The sequence below is a fragment of the Glycine soja genome, chromosome 14, assembly GCF_004193775.1.
Source record: "Glycine soja cultivar W05 chromosome 14, ASM419377v2, whole genome shotgun sequence".
NCBI lineage: Eukaryota > Viridiplantae > Streptophyta > Magnoliopsida > Fabales > Fabaceae > Glycine > Glycine soja.
The window spans coordinates 9,057,775-9,081,202 of record NC_041015.1 but is presented as its reverse complement, the minus strand read 5'-3'; the positions used below and the strand labels follow the sequence as shown (position 1 = coordinate 9,081,202).

Genomic DNA, 23,428 nt, shown 5'->3' with positions numbered 1-23,428 from the left:
CGATCTGCTTCTGCTGCATGTTATTTAAATGGGCTTCTGGGTTGTGGGTTCGACTGGGCTTTACGTGTTCCTTTAAAATATGAATTAAGAAAAAAAAAAACCACTCAATTGGATGAAGTTAAAAGAAAAAATTATTTGGTGTAAATGGTGAAAGTGTTCAGGGAAGTTTGTAAGTGAAATTTAGTTATTAATAAATTGAACCATATACTTGGTACGTGTATTATCTTAGCATTGATTAATATTCAAGAGAAAAAGAAGAAGGAAAATAGGTGGATGGTAGTTGAGTTAGACGCCTTTTTGTGCGGCTTAAATGTCAAAACCCTAATTCAACGGCAAGGACAACTAAGGGAGAAGATCTCGTGATCACTTGTGACCAACCTTCAAGATCATGTGACTACCAAAAATGAGTATGAAAACTCCTCTCTCTCTCTCTCTCCCTCATGGGACTTGGGTGCACAACAGGAACATTTTTTGTCAATTTTTTTGCAACAAGATTTTTGTTTTTTTGCTTATTAAGCACAAGCAAGACAAAAGTCAATGGAAAATGACTCGGCATTTCCCCCCTTAATTACATAACACAATACAGCTTCAAACCTTATCTTCCTCTCTGAGCCTTGACATAACTTTCCAACTATGTTTTGAAAATTTTGGTCGTCAAATTTGTTCACAATTTCACACATCAGCATAAGTTGCACAATCTTTTTTGTTAAAGAGGTTTTCCCTGATTGAGAAGAGTGAAAATAACGGTATGACACAAGTGATAAATAATTTAAACTTTTAAACATGTGTACGAAAAAAAATTATTCTTTATATAAATTTTAATATCTCAAAAAATTAGTTCTTTACTCTAGACAAAAAAAGGTACCCTTGGGTTTAAAAAAAGAAAAAAGAAAAAATAGAATAATCTATAACATTATGTAAAGTACAATAAGATAAACACATTGACTTTACATAACTCGCTTTCATCACCAGTATTATTAGTTTTTAATTCAATATGTCGAATTTGAACAAGTTTTTAACAAACCTAGACGAAGCATTGATCATGACATGTTGACACAAAAGCAATATTAAGGTTGGTAGTCTGGGTCAAAATATTGTTAGCTAGAAACTCTCTTGTAGATGGGCTTCGGCTGTAGTTGGTACTATTATTCCTTGGAATTTTCTATTTAGAACTCCATTTTGCTAAGTACACCTCTAATCCCTCCTTTTTTATATCCTAATTATCCATTATACCCTTTTTACTTAAGTGAGTACACCCTTAGGAACCCATTTTCCTTTCCAAAAGTGTCTTTCTAGAATATCATATATCTATTTTGGAAATATATTTCTGGAATTATATATCATGATTCCAAAAATACATTTCCAGAATATGTATGTTATTCGAAAAGACATTTCCAATAGTAATAAATTTAAGATTGTTGAAGTTGTAAACGCTTATCTTATATCCCATGTTTGTTAGTCTTATTTTCATTCTATCATTAGTGTTCTTTAAACATATCTAAAAACTTATTTTTATTCTACCTTTTATTGTTCTTTAAACCCTAATTATAAACCCCATCTTCACCTCGTGGTATAGAAAAAAAAAATACAATTTTGGCAATGTTATGCTAAAAGCTATACCAAACTTCATCAAGAGTGCTGAAATCTTTGGAGAAGAAGTGTCAGGATCCATTAAGAAACTCATTTTCCCTTATGGTAAATTGAATTTAACTTTGAAATTTAATTTATAGTATGTTTCTTATATTCTTGTCATCATGTTTTTAAATTAAATAAGATTTTAATTACAATATATATTCACAATATGTATATTTTGTATACTGTAATTCAATAGTAAATTGTTGTATATCTGAAAGTGATTAACTTTTGTAATAACTATTTTAAGAGTTACAAATTATACTAAAAGTGTATTTTCGTTGTGTAACTGGACAAATAATGTAAGATAAAAGTATGATTTTGTTGCAAAGTATACAACAAAATCATACTTCCACTGTATATCTTTTTTTATTGTTTGACATATAGAAATAACTTAAATATTAATTGCATAATTTGAAATCTAACAAAATCACAATTCCATTATGTTGTAATTTTTGCAATATAACAAAATTATTATTTCGTTGTATCACAATTTCTTTAGTACAATAGAATCGTGATTTCTATTGTGTTATAGACATTATAAGTGGAAAATAGTGGGTGCTAATGTTGGAGAAAATGAGGCAAAAGATATTTTAATATTTGTGCATTAATAATAGGGGTCAAAAGTAATTTTCGAGGAGCCAATATCAATTTCCACTTAATAATGGTTTAATAATAATAAGGTTAGAATATATTTTTTATTCCTATAAATTTTTATTTTCTTAATTTTGGTCCCTTTATTTTTTTTTTAAAAAGAATTCCTATAAGATTTTTTTGTTCTTTTTAGTCCATGTAAATTTACATTTTTTAAATTTTAATATTTTTAAAATTTTATTTTTGTCATTTTTATTCATTATAAGTTTGTGTTTATAAGAATTAAAATAAAAAAGGTATAAATTTACAATAATTAAAAATTTTGCCAACAAAAAAAATTCAATCAACCGTTGCCCAATGGTACTTTTTGCACTGATATAGTCGTTGCTCATAAAAACATTATAATAATAATTTTTTACTTTTTTGTTTTAATTTTTTAGGGCTAACCAACTGTTGCCTCGTAAGCACCAATTCATACGACGCAATATTGGGAGTTGCTTTGCAAGCATGTTGCTTCCTTTGACGCGTTGCTTGCCAAAGCCAACCGTTGCTTCCTTTGCAAGCATGTTGCTTCCTCTGACGAGTTATTTTTCAATAATGATTGAGTTAGGTTGAATTTGGTCTAATTTAACATCTATTCCAATGAAATAGTTTCATTGAATTTGCTGATTTTTTTTATAAGCAATCCAACTTGAACCAAGCCAATATAAAATATAATTGGATTGGTTCAGGTTAGATAATTGGTTTAACAAATTAAAATAATAATATATTTTAAAAATTTAAAAGAATTAGAAAAAAAATGAAGTACCTGATTATTATTTCTTTGAAGAGGAGCAAAACAACCTTCTTGACTGCAGTAGAGTTTAATATCTTTTTGTTGACGACTTCTTAATGTTTCATGTATAACTACATTAGACATTGATTCATGCATCTAACAATCAGCTGAGAACATGATCACAATTGTATTTTACTTTTACTTTTTCTTAAGGTTACGACACATGTAGCATGTTCATAGAATTAGAATAATTATTTTATTTATCCAACAATTACGCTAAACATTGTTGAGTGTTTGTTGCATACAATTCGCTATTTACCTGCATGATATTTATCAATATAGTAGCAAGCAGTAACAAAGAATAGTACGTAGAATCATTTTCCACTATGAACTTTAAGATTAGCCTGTGAGCTTTAACAGACAACTTTTTTTTTTTATTGACAGTGAATAAGATGCCTACAACATGGAAATACTTCAAAACAGGAGATACAGCACGGTAACGACCTCATGCCCTCCATATTTATTTTACAATTGTAATCTGAACTTTCATTTTTACCCCCTAATAAGAAAACAACAATCCCGAAGCTTTACAACTACTCAGGTTTGAAACTCATTGACTAAAATCTATGATCTATGATTGATTACAAATGAAAGAATCACTATATGTTGATTTCTACTAACCGCTTCCCATTTCTTTCCTCTTTTGTTGATTTCTTATTTCCTTATCTCCCCCTATCTACAACGATCTGGCATGGCATCCCCTCATTCATTCCCACTAACCATACAATCATGAACTTGTTCTTTCATGAACAGATGAGAAGGGGCACCATTTTCCCAGCCTTTTATTCATCTACTTCTAGATTTCCAGAGAAATTCGTGTCTTTATGGGTTTCAATTTCAAACCCATACTCTCTGGCGAGTAAAGCTCGGGAGAAATGCAAGATGGGCTCAAGGGGCTTCTTGGGCTGACACTCAGCTTGGATGGCTTGTACAAGCCATATCCCATGAGAAAGTACTCCATTGGTATTAACATGGCATGAGGCTGCTCCTCTGTTACCATTGATCCACATGCTTGAACCTGTAGTTCAACCAACAGCTATTAAATCTAAAGCTTATTGCAATATAACATAATCTTACCACAAATTAATAGGAATTGGACTTATTTTCAATACCTCAACTAAGGCACTGAATCGTCTGTCTAACTTTGAAGTCATGTGAACAGCCTCCGAGTGAAATGGTGACATATCCCCAACAAAAATAAGTGAACGGCAATGTAGTTTTCTCAACCCTTCACTTATGTCAGGTCTCCTGTTAGAAGCCAATATGAAGTTAAATTAAAATGAAATATATCCCTAAGCAACAAGAACAATGCAGTCCCAGAACATACTGAACTAAAGTGTTGCCATATCCATTTGTACATCAAAACAAGTCATCATCCATGAGTGCAACCTTAGCAATAATTAATATCTTCCTGATAATCACCACTTCTACATTACCCTGCCCTTAAAAAGAAATACGAGAATCACTATTTTGAAAGTGTAAACATACCCGTTAATAGCTTCCAGGAACCGCCACACATTCAAACTCTGCCTCTCATCCAACAACTGTAAGAAAATATTGAAACAGATTCAGACAAATAGTGTTCAGCTTCAAACCAGCTACCAGTTATAACCCAGTTGCCACGTGAAAATGAATAAATAAATAACTAAATACTGACTAACCCTTCGGCATGATTTAACTATATCTGACTCCGGCAATTGAGTACCACCTCGAATTTCCTATCAACACAAATCACAGTCAATGTTTCAGCCTAACACAATGGAAATAAAACAAGGAATGCTTTTAGAAGCAAAAACATACCTTGCTAAAGTACCGCTTCAGCAATATTTCCTTTACCACCCCACACATGCCATAAAAGTATAGTAAATTTGACACGACCTGCAAATATTATAAAATTTTCAGAAAAGAACAAGATTGATTTTTACAACAAAACAAAACCTTTCTTGCATAGGAACAGAACCTTATTGTACAACCATTCAGTCCAAGACGGTTCTTTACATAGAGGAGAAACAAGTATCAAACCAAGAACACGTTGTCTATACTTCATCTGTTGTCAAGTGGTAGAAAGACGTGTAAGTATCTTGAAGCCATTTAAGGAGACAAACACACATGAAAACTTACTGCAAATAAGGTAAGAATATAAGCCCCAGCAGTTACTCCCATACACATGACTGCACTAAGACTGCAAAACAAGAACAGGTAAAGGATAAATCATAAATCAGCTTTTATGTTTAAGGTACCCATCACTTTCAACGTTTCAATTTCTCCATTCTAGGAGGAACTTAGTGTCAAGTCAACATTAGATGAATAATGCTCTAAAGCATTTTTCTTCGTGACTAAATGGAAAGCAACTGCTGATTAAGGTAAACACTCACCCAAAAAAGTTGAGAACCTCAGCTATTTGATCAGCTAAGTCATCTACAGAAAGAATAGGGTAATCTGGATCGATTTCAGCAGCTCCCAACTGCAATAACTCTTGAAAAAAGCACAAGGTGATAAGGAACCTGGTAAATTATAAACATACAAGCAACACTATAGTACAGCTTCAAGATACAGAGCTACAGACCTCATGTCCAGGTGGACTAATATGATAAATGCAGAAATTATGGAGCAGAAGGTAATATGCCTCGGGACAAAATAATAACCCCTGAAAGCAGGAGACATCTGATGAAACCACGTGCATGAAAACAATGGGGTTAGAATATCAGTGCATCGACAAAAAAGAAAAAAAATGTTTGGCAAAATTTATAAAATGACAATATTAGATTTGATTTTGTATAAATACTGTTATACATATTTCAATACCAGCAAGTACAAGATTTTAAAACTGGTTAAATTGAATCTACTAGGACGAATTTTTACCGTAATTGAAATAAATCTGTAAATGCTGTAATTTTAAGACAAACTAAGTGCAATGCTCTGATGCAAAATTAAAGGGGGAGGGGGGAGGATCATTTGATATACATAAAACGAAAAATCCGTTTAACTTACAATTTAAAGCCAAATCTGGGTATGTGATAAGAGCTGGCTTATCCTGGTCTCCATATACAGCAACAGATACGGAACCATGACGTGTTCTGATGATATGTTCCTGCAGAAACATATCAGTAGCATAAAAATCAGGAACAGCACATGATGAAGTTAACAGAAACAGATAACAAATTGTTCATTATATACGATTGCCTTTATGTTTTATAGCAAGTTTAAGTTTATAGTTGGCAATGAAGAATAGTAGAATACTATGTTTGAACTTTGAAGCTCCCCCTAAGAAAGCAAGTTCTTTTCCTTTAACAAAACAAGCCGTTAATCGTGTGTGAACATTTAGCAAAGACGTGAACATGTTTGGGGCAACAAAATGAAAACACAAAACAAAAGTCACATGCAAAGAAACAACCCATAACAAGGCACAAAATCTTTCAAGGCAGCAACATCATAGATTGCATTTGAAGATACACCTTTTTGAAGAAAATCATTATTTTACTCAGATCACAACATTATTAAAAAAAAAAAAAAAAAAGTCTAACTTCATGTGCCGTCATAACTCATAAACTATCAACCAATTAAAGATCCCCTTAGAAAAAATTTCTAAATTAGAGTTTAATTCGTATGAATTGTTCAGAGAAAATCAATAAACTTATCATATAAGATATGTGATTTATGATTAGAACTTTTAGTATGTGTTGGATAACCTCCAAAATCATGATAGATCATGGTAAGGTGGGTCAATATTGATTTTGACCAAATTTTGCAAGTTTTGATTTTTTTTTTTTTTTAAATCACAGTAAAATCAATTATGATGCATAAAAATCATGATAGAGTTGAAACATGTAGATTAACTTCTACTTCTACCAAAATCAATTTTATAATAATCAATTTCATTCCAATCCAAACACGTACGGTCCATGTAGATATTATTTACTCTTTTTCAATAGAGAGAAGAAGAAAAAAGTAAATAGTTTATGTACCTACGGCATAAAGGATTTTTACACTACACTGGCAGTGAAAATGGTTTTTTTTTTATATCGTTATCCAATTACCTGTAACTTAAATTTGTTGACTTTTACAGTTCCAACTACAATTTCTGATTGGTTGAGGCAACGATGATTTCTGAGTAGATTATAGAATAAAAATTTTAAATTCTTAATAAATAAATAATAGTAAGAAAAGTCAAAAACCACAGTCCAATTTCTTTAACCCATCCAAGTCACCGATTTTGAAAAAACCCTCAATTAACATCCAAAAGTGAACGAGTGACTAACTACATTTGCGGTAACCATTTAACACCTACACCGTGAAGAATCACAAGCTCACATTATTCTTCTTACATCAAGCTCCACTACCCGATATCAGAAACCAAAAACCACATCGAAAACGCCGTTTCCGCTTTGGAGGAAGAAACAAACGATTCAAACTCAAAAACGCAATCGCAGCCACTCTCAGTTAAACGACAAGCAAGCAACGAAAACGCAGAATTCCGGGGGGGGGGGGGGGGGGGGAGCGTTAAACGACGAATAAAAGAAAAAGAAGAAGAAGGAAGAATCGAAGGAAGGAAAACGGCAAATGAAAAGTGCTAAACGAGGCTGATTGGAAGCAGATTATAATCATTATTCTCGTTGTTGTTGTTGTTGTTGCGTTGCGTGTAACATTAAATCGATAGTAGAAAATAAAATGTAGAATAATAACAATAATATCAATAATGATGATTATTATATACCTGAGGTGAAGGAGATAAGGAATCGATGTCTAAAGAGAGTGAATCGCTTGAGGTTGAATCGGCCATGGAATGAAATTGGGAATGCAGGTGGAGCTGAAGATGAATTCGCGTTTGTGTTTATATATTGTTATTGGCAACACTGCGATTAGTGAGCGAGCGAGTGAGCGAGTGAGCGAGTGAGCGAGTGAGCGAGTGAGCGAGTGAGCGAGTGAGTGAGTGAGTGAGTGATGGTTTAATTATTAACAATAAACTCGAGCGAGTCAAAACGAGTCACCGACGATTCCGTGTCGTGGCACTTGTTGGGGGCATCACGAGCGGTCCGCGTCAAACAAAACAGTTCCAACCCGGCACTCTGGTTAAGTTAACCACACTTGGGTAAGCCGACAATTTTCTTTTTTCCTCTCCTTTTTTGATTTTTTTCCCATATATAAATTTTTTTTACCGAAACGTTATTTACACAAATATACATATTTATTCTATTATTTACAAAAATATACATATTTATTATTCATAGTATAATTTACAATGTGATTTAAAAAAAAAAAATTACCCGAATTCTCTATATACTTTTTTAAAACCATAATATAAATTCGAGTTCTTCTCATTTGAATTTATAATGTGAATAGTAAATATGTATATTTATATAAATAATGAGGAATTGTATGTTTTGATAAAAAAAATTATTGTTGTATATATGAAAAAAATCCTCCTTTTGCTGCTTTTCTTGTTTGATTATTATATTCTTTTTTGTGAAGAATATATTTTATCTAATAAAAATAAATATTATCAGTATATTTTCTATTATATATTTTAAAAGTTTTACAACGATAGTGTAAAAGTTTTAGATACATTATTTCATTCAATCACATATTAGTGTTAATATGACTCTTAGGATTTACTTATTTATAATGAAACAAAATAAAAAAGTAAAATGAAATTAGATTTCTACTTTTATATTTATTTTAATTTTATAAAATTGATAAACTTATTGTAAACTGTGCATATTAGTCATTTTTCTCATATTCTAAATTCACTCTTTATTTTATTATTGAATAAAATTTATTACAAATTATCAAATTTTTGTGAATTCAACTTTTTATTAATGAGTTTCAAGTCTCAATTATGATTTTAATTTTTTCAAATAATTTTAATAATAAAAGTATATCAAGAAGAGTGTGTTGTTGGCAAAATTAAAAAAAAATAGTTATCACTTGTACAATTTTTTTTATAAAAATAGTAATAATACTGATTAGAAAAATATTGTTTATAAAAAGTGTTATTAACCACGTGGTATCTATTATAATCAACTCGTGATTATTTTTAAAATATTTATTAATTCATTAAGTAATGCTCTTAAAATACTAATTAATGAGATTGGTAGTAATAATATATCATTTCAAAAAAGGAAAAATGCAGTTTTTTTCTTGTCATTTAGGACAATGTGATCTTATACTGCAGGGAGTATTTGCTTTTTTTTACTTTATATATGTTATTAAATATATTCTTTGATTTTTTGGAACAATATAAAGTGATTAAAATAAGTAAAACATTGTTTTATTATCTTGCCAGTAAGTAAAAAAGAGTTTTATTATTAAATTGTTCTAACAGTATTGATAAATAAATGTTTAATATATTTAAATGTCTTTTTTTACAGGATATAATTAAATTTCTATAATTACTTTCAAAATAAGTATTAAATTGTTCTTATACTTTTAATAATATCAATATTTGTAGTAAAATATTATTATTTTTCCTCAAAGAACCTTAACTTTTATGGTCCTTTTAATTTTATTCTATTAAAAATTGTCAGAAAAATATTTATTGTATAAACAAATATTTAACAAATTGTATTAAATGCTTATTAATTTATAATCCTTACGACACTTGATAATAAGATTTTTTAAGTACTCCTAATTACTAATATTTACTAGAGTGTATTGAGTTATTAAGACACATTAACAAGACGTTGAAAGTAATATTTATTTTTGTCCTCTCAAGTGAACTCAATTGGTTAAATGGTGAATAGAATTAATCTTCTCTTGTCAGCTTCAAAATATTCTTACCGTACACCAAAATAGAAGTTTGATCAATGCCCCAAACTCAATTTGGAAAGCAAATTTATTTTAATATATCATAATCTCAAAAATACTGGGAAATAAGTTATTATTGATCATAATTTTCTGGTTCCCGATATTTCTGAAATAAAAGCTATTTTTCTTTTTTTTTCTAGGAACAAATGACGGCATAAATTCGTCATTGTGTTGTGAGCAAATTTCCTAGATCTAGTTTGTTCTTATATAGGATTAATTGAAAAGATGATTCACATGGATTTTTATATATTATTATTGAGAACTAGTATAAATATGAAAGGTACAAAGACAGCACTCAAACAACCATGCAATGCAATGGTTTGAGACGTATATGCTTTTCTACAAATAAAAATGGGCTCCACTGCATGATTCATTGCAGAAATATCACTTTCGATTGAGACATTTGCATTCCCTGTCCCCTACAACTAAAATTGCCATTTTACGTATCAGCTAAACAATAACTCGCTATTCATGCAAGAAAAAACACAAACAAATGGAGTTAAATCATCAGCAAGTGATTTTGGAAAATGATACTGAACTACTGGTAGCTGTCATGTTCTTTTTGTATTTATTTTTTTCCTTTCAACTCCAAGACACAGAAATTTTTTCCCTAAAATATTATTAAATTGATCTAGTGGTTTGAGAAATGGTGAAAGAAACAAGGAGGAAGAAAAGTTTTCATATTCAAATTCGAAATCATCCAACTAACATATTCATGCTACAAGCTATTTTGTAATATATTGTCAATTGGAAATTTTAACTTTGTTTTCTTTTGTCAACCAGTCTGGTTATATCGGAATATATATAATACAAAACATCCTAATTAAAACGTATTATCTTCTCAGTAGTTTCCTCAAAATCAGTACTTCTTGATCAAATAAATTAAGATTCTCTGTACTACAGTACTTGTTTGAGAATTAGGATAAAACAAAAATGATTCAACCACACTCTAATATAGAGCTAAAAAAAGAGGAAAAGTATAAATATGATGATATAGTGTGACAAAAAAGAGATATAAAAAAAATAGAGTAACTATCAGTTATATATATTGTGTGTAGGTGTCCATATATCATTATCTATAATAAAACCATCATGTATAAGCTTCCATCATGTATAATCTAATGAAGAAAAATAATCAATGCAAAAGTTTGTTGTTTTCTTCTTTTGTTTGCATCAAGCTCAAATTATTGTGAAGTGAAATTTATTTCTCTTACTATTTTATTTAATATTCTCTTTGTCCTCAATTATGAGAATATTTTAACTAATTCACGTCTCTTATAAAAATTAGTTAATTTAGTTAATTATATTAAATTTTTTAATTAATTGTAATATTTTTTTAAAAATTATTCCTTTCTTATCTCTCTATCCACTTAATTATTTTTTTATTAATGTTTGAAGAAAAAATAATTAAATAAGAGTATGAAAGAAAAATAATAATTAATACATTAAAAATTAAAAAAGAATCTTATAAAAATAGAAAAATAAGTTTTTGAAAATGATTTTATATTTAGAGACGGAGGGAATAGTACACATGACCCAAAAATTGAATCCTAGAACTGTTATTAATTTTTTAAAAATTCAATTATCTACTAATTGTGTCAACCTTTTTTTTTTGGTAAACAATGTTGAAGTTATCCTGAAATGATCTGAACGTATTGATAGTTCATCTCTATATATTTGATTTTTTTTTTTTTTAGCTGAGATAATTCTCTAACAAACTCTTTTTAAAAAAATGTGTGATGACTGTTTAATTATTTAATCATTTTTTTTAGTTTTTTTAAAAAAATTTGAGTTATTACTTTCTATTTTAAAATATTTTTTATTTCAGACATTAAAAAATTTCACAAATTTAAACTATATATACTTTTAAATTAATTTATTTCAAGTTTTTCTTGTTAGTTTAAAATTTAATTTTTTTTATTTTCAAAATCTAATTTCTTGGCTCTATTAAAATTCAGTACACTATCTTTAAGTGACTTAATCATTTGATCCATTTTTCTCTAAAAAATATATAAGTCGTGCTTAATTTTATTTAACTATCATAACAAACTTAAGGGTCGATTTTAACAAATCTAAGATAAAAATAACTTTTTTATTCATAAAAATTAAAAACAGATATCTCATAATTTACAACATCTTACATACTCTCTCAATTAATTGAGCTAGATCTCATAGGTAAAGTACTTTTTTTTTTAAGAAACCTCATAGGTAAAATATAAAAATAGTGGCACGCATTAAGATAATTTGAACCACTCACCACCTATAATGAACCCTAATTGTTCATATTTGAGAGTCTAACGTTATAAAAAATGTGTCTCTAGCATAACTGATAAAGTTCAAGCCTTCACATATTGAAGACTTGAAGGATTAGATGCTCTTGGTTAATTCAAAGTAAAATTATATAAAATTCCTTTACTAGCATTTATTTTCTTCGACTATTCATTATTCAATTTCATTTATAATTGGAGGCATGTATAATTGGAATAGATTTTTACAAACCTAATTTATCCTCTTGTACTTATCTTTCATGAACATTTTATGAATGACTTAAATGATAACTCAAGTGCCACAGTTGTTGTGAGGTGAGAAGTCATTGTGAACAATATTTCATATAATGCAAAATGTGATCCTCTCCCTCCCTATTTTACATGCCAACAAGTGTTAGAAGTTGTTTCCTTCCTCCTTTCTTCCCTCCTTCCTATTTAACTCCATTGCATTTTAAACCCAAACAAAGTGGTAGTACCAATCATAAGAAGACTAAACCTAGCACTTTGAAGACACTCAGGATGTGTTTGAATTAATGTATGCATTCTTTGAATGTGAATCCTTTGTTCGAGTAGAATTCTCATTCAATGGACATCATAAAGTGAAAAAACGATGAAATAAATACACTCTCAACTGTTAAATCAATCAATAAGTATGACAAAGAATTATCTAAAGATAAGATTGATTTATCTTTCATGTTCAAATGGATAAAAAAAATGAAAAGAAAAATTAGAAAGTCCCAACTTAGTCAATCATCTTCAAAAAGAAAATATTACGATGGTTCGAGTTCATGTGAAAGCCTCAAAAATCAATTTTTATCTTGTAAATATTTTATAAAACTTCGATACATCTTATCTATAACAATAATAAAGGCTATACAAAAATGCTAACACTTTCTATTGCTAACTAAAATTCTGACCAAAAAAATGTTAACTACAATTTATTAGAAATTATAAATTTTGATAATTCGACTTGTTATTTAATAATTTCTTCTGATTTTATAATTCTCAATATTTTTTAACTAATGTAAAGTATGTATTAAAAAGAATATATTAAAAAATATGCTACTACCACTTCTTAGTTGTTAAAGAAGATATCCCTACTTAATCTCCAAGTTTTTTAGACCTTTTAACGCTTTAACTATTATTGCAAATACCCAACATACTATTCTATTTTAACTTCCCCGCCTCAGGTACATTACTAAAAATATCCCACTTACATATGCAACAAATCTAATGCCAAAAGATAAAATACAAATGTACAAACACGACAGTGCCTATCTTTTCACTGGTCCTCGTATTATGAATATAGATAAAATATAAACATCATTTATTAAACAAAGAAATTGTATTAATAGATATTCAATTTTTTTCCATTAGAATTTAGAAGAATAAGGTTAAAAGATAATAAAACTTATGAAAAATTTAACATATTTGAAATTAGATCGGGTTGAACGAATGTAATTGAAAACTCGTGTTGAACGAATTTCCAAATATATATATACTTTTAGCCGAAGATCTATATTGAAGAAGTTTTTGGGCCCAATGTTTACAAAATCCTAGCACCAAAAGTGACCAACAAACAAGGATGGTCACAAACAATTATTAGCCCAGCGTCCTTACCCGGTTTCATCTACCATATATCATATTGCTCCATTACTTTTGGAGCTTAGTTACATCAAAATATCCAAATCCAATGTGCTCCCTCCATCCAAAGCATCACTGTTGCCTGAATATAAACGAGTTTTCTCTGACTGAATTCTCATGAAATTGACATCTCATATACTTTAGCTGTGTTTTAGTATCATCCTCAATCCCTTCTTTGCGTTTTCTTGTTCCATCAATAACTCTGTTCACACTATCAGCAGCAGGCAAACTTACAGTGTCTGCAGTATCAAGCATCTCCACATCACCATCAAGTTTATCTGCCCCGGCTTCTCCATTCACAGAATTCAAATAGAGATTCTTATCCAGATTGTTAAAGAAATGTTTGATAACTGGAAGCAAGCACTCAGTTCTTGAAGTGAAAAAGTTAGCTTTGAACATGATGTTTATCTGCTTGGCAGTTTCACCAGCAAAAACTGCAATTCCTTGTTCCTCAACAACAATAAGCCACTCTGATAATGAAAATCACTAACTATTAGATGCAAGAGGAAACAAAAAAGAAAAATCTCACAAACAAAACATACACAAATGGGTAGCTTGTTTCAGTTAAAAATAATCCGAATTCAATCACCAATGATACTGATGAAATTTGAAATTGAGTGCAGCCGTTTCCAGCTATTTATAACAGTCTCTTCATGATGCAATGAGAAGAAAAAAACAAAATAAAAAATTGCAAAGAGAATATCGGAGGAACTCAGGAACTCACTTATGAGAGCTATGGGAGTGGAAACATTTGGTCTGGTGATCTTTCTGCCTACGCAATTTTGATTAGTAACCCAGTTGATCAATTGAATGGGTATGCAGGATCTACAGAAGGCATTTATATAAGACATAGCTTTCCCATGATCACCTTTTTCCCTGTGACCAACAACAACATTATGAGACTTGTCAGGTGAAACATTCTAGAAAGTAGAAACCCCTTCATCTATCACAGCTAAACAATAGTCTTTTCTCATACCTAGCAGACTGTACTGCTAACTCAGCAACAAACAACCAAATTATAGCAACATCTTTCAAGCTGTTGGCATATAGTAAAAATTCTGCTTGAGGATTAATGAATGAATAGTCTATCATCATCACAGAATTGTACAGGACTTCTTTTAAAAGAACTTCATTTTCAGAACCCTGTAGTAAAACAAACAGTCAGTTGTTGAATGCAACAGTAAAAATTAGAAACAAGTAATACATAATACACTTGATGAAGGGGGAAAGGGAATAAAGTCATTTCAATAGAACTAAGCTGAAATTACCAACAGAAGAAGGGTGCCCAGTATTGGATTCAATGACCATGAAGATTATGGCAATGAATAATTAATGAAGCTAACCAAGCAGTAACCCTTTTCAAAGAAACTATACTGAAAGTCACAACTAATGAACCATTCATGAATAATGAGTTAAGTAAATCATTTTACTTGAAAGTTTATAGGTTTTAAAATTCCAAAATATAAGTCATAATTTTCCAATAATAACCAAATACTTAAACTCCTGGTCTTAAATCAATTATCATATAAAGAAAGCCTGAGCATTAAAAAATGCTTTTTGCATACCAATAAAAAGTACCCTTTGGATCTTATTGCATGCTAACCTGAGTAACCTCTATAGATGACAGTGACGTCAAGACATGACCAGCCTCCATGAAACATATGCCATGCGGGCTATGTGGGCTTGTAGTTATTGAAGTTAATCTTTTTAGTTTTGACTTTTGAGATCCAACAAAGTTTTCTGGAGAAAAAGGTGCTTTGACAAAAGCCCTTAATTCCAAATTATGATTAAGGAAAATTAAAGCAAAAAGACACGGTACTGACCAGTAGAGAGGTCACTGGCAAAACTCGCTCCAACATCATCCTGAAAAGGGCATCTGAATGTAGACCAATCAGCAATCAGGAAGAACAAACATGAAAAGTGTAATGAGATCACCCCAGAAAGCACAAGGAATGGACCAATGTCAAGCTGAGAAATAAACAAATAAGGGTAAAAGAGGGATCGAACTAAGAAAATTAAGACTGGTATCTAGTCATCTGATTAGTAATTTAGTATGACTACAGAAGAAAACTCTGAATGAACCGTCCATATAACATCAAAACCAACCTTGACTATTAGGACGCTAATAAATAAATTAATAACATAACCGTGTCTGTCCTCCTTCCTATTAACACATATCTCCTCTGATTGTTTTTTTTTCTTTTGAGGATCAAAGTCCTCTGATAGTTAATATTATATGAATTGAGAGTATTAATGCAATGCCAAAGAAGGAAGAGGTATAAGATGCAATTTCGTTAACTTAGTTGAAGTGTAATTTGTCATGTAACTAAAATTAAATACTTTCATTTTTCATACATAAAGATGTTCAAGAGTATGGATGCACAACAAATGAAACCCTTCTACATTTTTATTTTAAGCCTTAAATTTATTTTCAGTCCCAATATGTATAGCTTCATTTAGTGAGAAATATTAATTTAATTGACTCAGAGAGGCAGAGTTCAAAGTAATTTATCTTATATAATAAATATTTCACTTTCATACTTGAAAAAGTTCAAGTGTCTGGTTGTACAACAAAGGAAACCCATGCCTTTTAGATTTTTATTTGAAGGCTTAAATATAAATTCCAAGAAAAATGGTTTCATTTGGTTTTTAGCGTTTTTAAAAAACCTGGTGTTCTTAAATTTTAAAATTTTTAAAAATAATCTGTCACCACATATATTGACATTTTATGCATTTCCCATCAATTATTATAAAAAAATTATGAATATGACTAAGCAGTGATAAGGATTATATAAAAAAAAAAATTGCAAAGACAAAAGAAAATAGCTTGTTAAATGACTAAAATGAAATAATTCATATTTATATTTATATAAATTAAAAACATATTTTATCTTTATTTTAAAATTCATGATAAGGAGTGCCTCAAAAAACACAAAGAAATCAAATAATCAAACAATAAAAAAATATAACATGAATTTAAAATTTTTTATTTTTCATTAACACTTTCCATTCATGATCTCTCAACAAGTGTCACAACACACAAGGTATATACTCCTTCAAATAATTAAAAAAAAAAAAAACTCTACATTATGTCTAAATGTTAAGTTCCTTAAACAGTGAAACGCAAAAATACATGTTAAAAAATGAATAACATAATAAATCAATTCCCCAGTCAATCTAATCTTAAAGTTAAAAAAAAATATCATTTTCATCTTTTTTGAGAATCATTTTCATCCTTAAGACAACCAAACGTTGATTAATTAATTTCTTCTGTCTTTTCAAAAACGACTCTTTTTTTTACACCTTTAAGGCCTAATAGTATTTTCCTACTTCTAAAATCTAATTTAATGCAAAAAATTGTCCATTTGAGAAATTGACTCTTAAAGAGTAAAATAAGAATTTAAGTAAATATACTCACAATTACAATATAAATATAAATATAAATATTTCTTACATTATCATCTAATCACATAGTATTATCATCTATTATGTATGATAAATTTATTAATTTTTATAATAATTATTTTAAAATTAAATCCAATATGATTTTTTATTGATTAAGACTATATTCGACAAGATATTTAAATTAGCTTTTAATCATTTTTATTAACTGAAAAACTTATATGACGATTCAGGAAATAAATTTTTTTAATAACTTCTAACCATTTTTAAAATACTAGCTTGTACCTTCTGTCTTTTTTATATTTTCAGCTTGCTCAACAACTAAACGGCTAAAAAATATACATTCATATTGCATGGAAACTAAACGGCTAAAAAAAAATTTACACTGTCTTCCGGTCCAATCACAAAATCGCCCAATCAAATCAAGATGTCGAATATAGGAAGTTCATACATACAATAATTTGTTAACAGACTAAAAGTCTTATACTAAACATGTCCACATAGGTGTTTAGCTAGGTCCCAAACTCATTAGACCCAGAACATGTCTCAAGACTGAAAAGGGTTTATCAGCAAAAATCAATGAGTTTGTTTCTTACCCATTAAACTAACTTTTCTAAGTAAATTTTCAAATTAATTGAGAAAGCAAGGTCTTACCCAAGAAGCCAAAGCTCCGAAACCCTGTGATGGTCTGAACGGCGGAGGCCATGAGCTTCTTCTCCTGCTCCGCCCTGCCAATCCCTTTCTCGAACGCCAAACAGAGCTTTAGCAAAAGCGCTTCCCACATAACAATCCCAGCCAACACCCCAACCTCGCAACCCTTCTCAATCCCCTTCTTAAATTCACCACTCACAAAAGGGAAAAACCCTAAAACCCCACCGTCATGGTCATGATCATCCACCATCCAAACCTTAATCAAATCCCCAAACTCCAACACCGCCACGTCATCGTCGCGGCAAATTTCGCTACCGCAACAGATGCTGCAGTAACTCACAACCCCTTCCACCAACCCATTCAGCTCGGTTTTCAACAATTCCCCTTGTTGAAGAAGTGCTAAGCGGTGTAAGACGAAGAGTAACGGTGCGAGTGCAGCGATTTGTTTCGTGGACCCGCGCGCACCGGAACAGGAGACGAGTAAGTGGAACAGGTCTCTGGCTCTTCTAGAAGGATCGCGTGTGGCGCGGAATTCGAGGGCGGCGTAGAACCAGAGGAGTGGGATGGGGGGTTCGGGGGTAGCGTGGATCATGCGGGAGAAGATGGAGGTGAAGTCGGCGAAGTCGGTGGCGCCGCGGCGGTGTTCGGCGAAGAAGCGGTTGATGGATTCCTTCAGCATGTGCTCGTAAGGGGGAACGTGGTGGTGGTAATGGTTGAGGTTCATTTTCGGAGAATCAATGGAAGAGGAATGACCGGTGACAGTGACGGTGACGGTGACGGGAAGTGACGGATTTGAAGGGAGAAAGAGATAAACCCTAGGTTTTGTGGATGGTGCAGGGAAAACGGGAGGGAATATTATGCACTTTGATAACGGGCGACTTTTTTGAATTCACTTTTCTTTAATTCTTTAATTTTTCTATTATTTATGATCAACCATAATAAATGCAATACTTGACTTTTGGGTACCCATTTTCTTATCCGTTCAAGTATATGAACTTTCGAGGTTTTATATATTTATATAATTATATATTGGATATAATTTAGTTGACAATATATTAAGTTTATTGAAAGAACTTGAATTTAATTCTCACATGTAATATATTCTTAAGAGAGAAAAAAAAATATGATTAAGTCTCTATCAATAATTAGTCTCACAAAGAACACCTTAAGTATCATGAGAAAGTTTAAGATTCTAATTATGGTAATTATTAAATAAAAAACAGGTTTTTATACTTAATTAGTAAAATATAGAACAAAAATGTTGTAGCTATCTTAAATATATTTGTCAATCTCGCTTGTACTTAAATAAGTCGGATACTTAATGTCATTGATTTCGATTGGTAAATCACATGTAAAGTTCCTAGAGGATAGGTTGTAATAAGAAATGTTAAATCAAATAACAAATGCTTATTTAATTTAGAGTGCAAACGCCATATAAAAAAAAGTGAAAAATACAATTAAACTTAAGTAACATAAAGAGAAAAGAAAAGAAAAAAAGATAAAAGGAGTAAGTTTGCTTTTGGGCAATGGCCATGCCCAAGGCCATTGTTACCGATGTTCATATGTTACGCTAAAACCTACGAGCATTACTACTACTATTATTCACCGGTTGGTTACTCCAGTATATTAAAGTTTTGATGGAAGTAAGAATAACAATAACGTAAATATGTAATTTAAGTATAGTTATTATTATATTTTATTGTTTATAATATTATAATTTATGATCAGAAGTGTATTGAAGTACAGTAAAAATTACATAACTTAATGGTCAAAATACCAATCAAAACATCTGTCATATTTGATGTTAAACTTTAGCTCAATAGATACAACTAATTGTAAAAAATATAAATGTATAATATAATTGCATATATTTAATTATAAATGTGTAAAACTTAATAAACGAGAATCAAAACTAATTAGATTGAGATATATAATATATTTTATAAGATAATACTCTTTATTTAGTTTGGATAATATCTATGATTACTCATGTTTTAAAATTCTATAAACAATAAAATACATAATTTTTGTCTAATTTTAAATCTAAAACTAATTTTGAATATAATTAAATTGAATGTCATAAATTATAATATTAGGCCATTTAAAACTAATTTTAAATATAATTAAATTGTTATTGTAAATTGTGGTAGACAGTATATATTTATAGAAAAATCTTTGATAAGGAAAGCAAATGATTTTTTGTATTTGAATCAGATGATAATATTCTTTACCTGAGTTGTAGCTTTCCTACCAAAAGTTAAAGAAGTAGCTCAAGTCATTGTAACAATAGATCCCTCACCGAATTAAAAAATAGCACAAAAAATTACACTTTATCCATGATATTATATATGAGTAAACTTGATATTTAATCGTTATAGAGCATGTTCAAACATTTTGTTAGCTAAAGACTTATATTTAGTTTGAGTGTGTCTATTAAAATCCTTCTCAATAATAATAATTCATAGCAGTAACAAAAAAAGATGAATCATTTAATGAAAATTAGGCTTTTCTGGGTATGTGCAATCCAGCCTTGGGATGATAACATTGGCTGCTTAACACCCAACTCTCACGCATTATTTAATGGGCTTCTGCTTAACCAATTGTGAAAGAAGTCCTCCCACAAAAGCATCTCCTACAAAAACAAAAGAATATAAGTACATAACATTATCAATTTTTTTAAGTTTCCACAAACATTTAGAATAGACAAAATCAGAATTTAGCTTGCCACTACCATAAGATGCAATATCTATGTATTGGTTGCATGACTATGATTTACTATTTTAAGCATTTTATGAGCACACCAATTGCCCATAAACTTAACTACACATATAACTTTAACATTTAAATACTAAAAGTAATAGGTTTGTACCTGCTCCATTTGTATCAACTAATTTGTCTTTAGGTAATAGTATCATAGGGTACAATTTTATTTTCTCATCCTCAGCAACAGAAACAGGATCTGCACCTTGGGTGATAACAGTAATCCTTTTATGCTTTTGTGATGCTTTTGGCAAGTGAGAAATCTCCAAAGTTGTTTCCTCAACATTATCAGTTTACTCAATAGGACAATAGGAAAAGAGTCAAAATGCATTACAAATTAAAACTTAAACAAAAACGGAAAGCCTTCATACATGCTAATTAATGATTACCTCCCAACCTTGAGCTTTAGAAAATGTTCTTGCTTCAGTCTCATTTCCAAAAATGTAGTCCATATATCTGAATTCCAAAATGAACATTATTAAGATCAATATGTAAAATTTTCTTTCTTTGAATTTAACAGAGAATGATCCTTATGGTATTACTTTGTCCAGTGCTCCCTTGAAGAACTCACAGATAAAGGTAGCAGAAAGGTTCATCATGAAGATCTGCATACAGGAATAGAATACTTAATCTGCAAAATGCTACAGATCGATCATGTTTCTTTAAAATATACTATAGTATGGGAGGGAAAAAAAACACACCAAGTTTGCTTCTTATACCATATTGAAAATCTTTTAATTTCAATTACTCAATCACTCAATTATTTCCAAATAACTCCCCAAAAGACAACTAAAATTATCTTCTAGCATTGAAGAACAATGAAGTCACCTATTGAGAGACCTCCAATAAATAAATCTCCCATTTTAATATGAAAAATTACAGTAATTACATCACCTGGGATAATGATATTATCCCATTAATCCACAAAAATAAACATTGATAAACATCCATGTAAAAACAAATCAAGAAAATTACTATGTTAGCTATGAAGGCTAGATAACTGGTTGCATGTATCCATCTAATATTTCGAGTACATTGCCAATTTGAAATGTCAATCATTCCTCTAATTTGGGTACCTTCTAATATATCTTGTCAAATGAAGCTAAAGCTCGTGTTTGTTCTTAATGCTGACATGGTCTTTGAACCACACTTACGAATATAAAGAAATCAGTAATTTACAATTTTAATTTTTTATTCACTATAAAAAATATATGTACTTATAAATACTGGAAAAATGTATACCCTTATCAAGAAAGTAATAATAAAAACTTGCTTACACCAATCTTCCAGTTTTGTTAGTTTCTCTAATTGTTATGCCTTCATATCTTGCTCTACCTATTGTGGGGCTGCCAAAAAAATTAATCCAAACTTCCACAACTTCTTCCATACCTAAGCTTCAAAGAAAAGAAAACAAAATAATTGAGAAATAAAACGCATATAATAGAGTCCAAAAATCATACATTATTCAAAACTTGTCCACTAAAAAAAGTTAAACTATATTATGAATGTAGTGTGATAGTGAGTATGCACTGAATGTAACGCCAATATTTAAAAAAGCAACCAATAAAGCTTGCCAATGAAAATTTCAAAGTTCATTTGGGTATTAGATCAAACACATAACTTGCAACTCATAAATCAGTCCAAAACGAATAAAAAAGCATAATATGATTCAAACAAAATGTACAAAGACTCGTATAACATTATCCAGATAAAACACAAAAAGAACAAATAAGTATAAATCTTTTTTGCATAGGCAAAGAAAATCTTAAAGTACATTTTGGCATTTAACCAAACGTAGATTTCAACCCACAAAGTAGTATAGAATAAAATCAAATAAATATTTAACTATTTCTCCATAACCCATCAATAAAGCCACACCAAAATCAATGGCACAACAAAAACTAATAAAATCATATGAATGAAACATTAAAAGAAAAATATAGATGAAAATAAGAGGAATAAGGGAGATAAGAGGAATGAACCGTGTATATAGAGAACATGATATTCATCTTTATATATAAATTTATTTTGTACTAACAAATAGTTGGAAAGAAAAATGGAAAGACTTACCAAAAGTAGAGAACTCTTAAGCTGTCATCGTCGGACTTCAAATTGATACCAATATTTTGCTGAATAAATTGTGTTTTCTCATCTTCCTTTATTGCCAAATACAAAAACGGATTCAAAAAAGAAATGGGAAGAGAATGATAAAGCAAAAAGAGAAATGGGAGAAACTTGATACTAATTTTTAAAATATTAAGAAAGTGGAAGTCGGGAACACCCAACTTGGACAAACACTATGTAAACTCAATTGAATTTAATCTTCATACCAAACAACATGTATGGAAGATTTTTGAAGAACAAAATACAAACACAAAGTGTTGCCACATAAAGAAAAAAAAGGTAAAAACTTTTCAAAACTCATCCGATGATACAATTGTATCATGTGAAGTATAAAACTCACATAGACTGAAAATCCCATCATCACAACAAAGTTTTGAAACTGAATTAAAGGACCTTCAGCTAGAACCTACATAACAATAATAATAATAATTAAACAAAACCAAAAAATCACACAATTTAAATCAAATATGTCCATAATATGTTAGAAAATTGAACTTCAATTACAACGATGCGTACCTGCCTCATAATCATATCTAGAAAAGAAAAATCGTTCATAAGCTACCCAATGTTATATGTATATATAAATTATCCCAAGACTTGCTAAGGAAATAACCCAAGACTTTCAAAGAAAAAAAAATTAAACTTGCTAAGGAACTAACCCAAGACTTTCAAAGAGATGTACTGTTTTACCAAAAGCAACACCTATGAATTCAAA

The 23,428-nt window shown here is 30.0% G+C and overlaps 2 protein-coding genes and 1 pseudogene across 2 annotated transcripts; all 3 read right to left on the bottom strand.

The window, feature by feature from the left end:
• Positions 1 to 3,403: 3,403 nt before the first annotated feature.
• LOC114383153 (protein NDL2-like) lies at positions 3,404 to 7,910 on the bottom strand. Its single transcript, XM_028342754.1, has 11 exons — positions 7,776 to 7,910; positions 6,053 to 6,152; positions 5,628 to 5,725; positions 5,437 to 5,525; positions 5,183 to 5,243; positions 5,022 to 5,108; positions 4,862 to 4,939; positions 4,723 to 4,779; positions 4,550 to 4,605; positions 4,174 to 4,309; positions 3,404 to 4,079 (listed from the first exon to the last, which is right to left on the bottom strand). The coding sequence occupies exons 1-11, from the start codon at positions 7,839 to 7,841 to the stop codon at positions 3,858 to 3,860; spliced, it is 1,050 nt and encodes a 349-aa protein (XP_028198555.1). The 5' UTR covers positions 7,842 to 7,910; the 3' UTR covers positions 3,404 to 3,857.
• Positions 7,911 to 13,579: 5,669 nt separating this feature from the next.
• Positions 13,580 to 18,728, bottom strand: LOC114383404. Its single transcript, XM_028343078.1, has 5 exons — positions 17,833 to 18,728; positions 15,600 to 15,652; positions 14,753 to 14,919; positions 14,501 to 14,652; positions 13,580 to 14,246 (listed from the first exon to the last, which is right to left on the bottom strand). The coding sequence occupies exons 1-5, from the start codon at positions 18,551 to 18,553 to the stop codon at positions 13,849 to 13,851; spliced, it is 1,491 nt and encodes a 496-aa protein (XP_028198879.1). The 5' UTR covers positions 18,554 to 18,728; the 3' UTR covers positions 13,580 to 13,848.
• Positions 18,729 to 20,218: 1,490 nt separating this feature from the next.
• Positions 20,219 to 21,188, bottom strand: LOC114384296 (annotated as a pseudogene).
• Between the last annotated feature and the right edge of the window lie 2,240 nt (positions 21,189 to 23,428).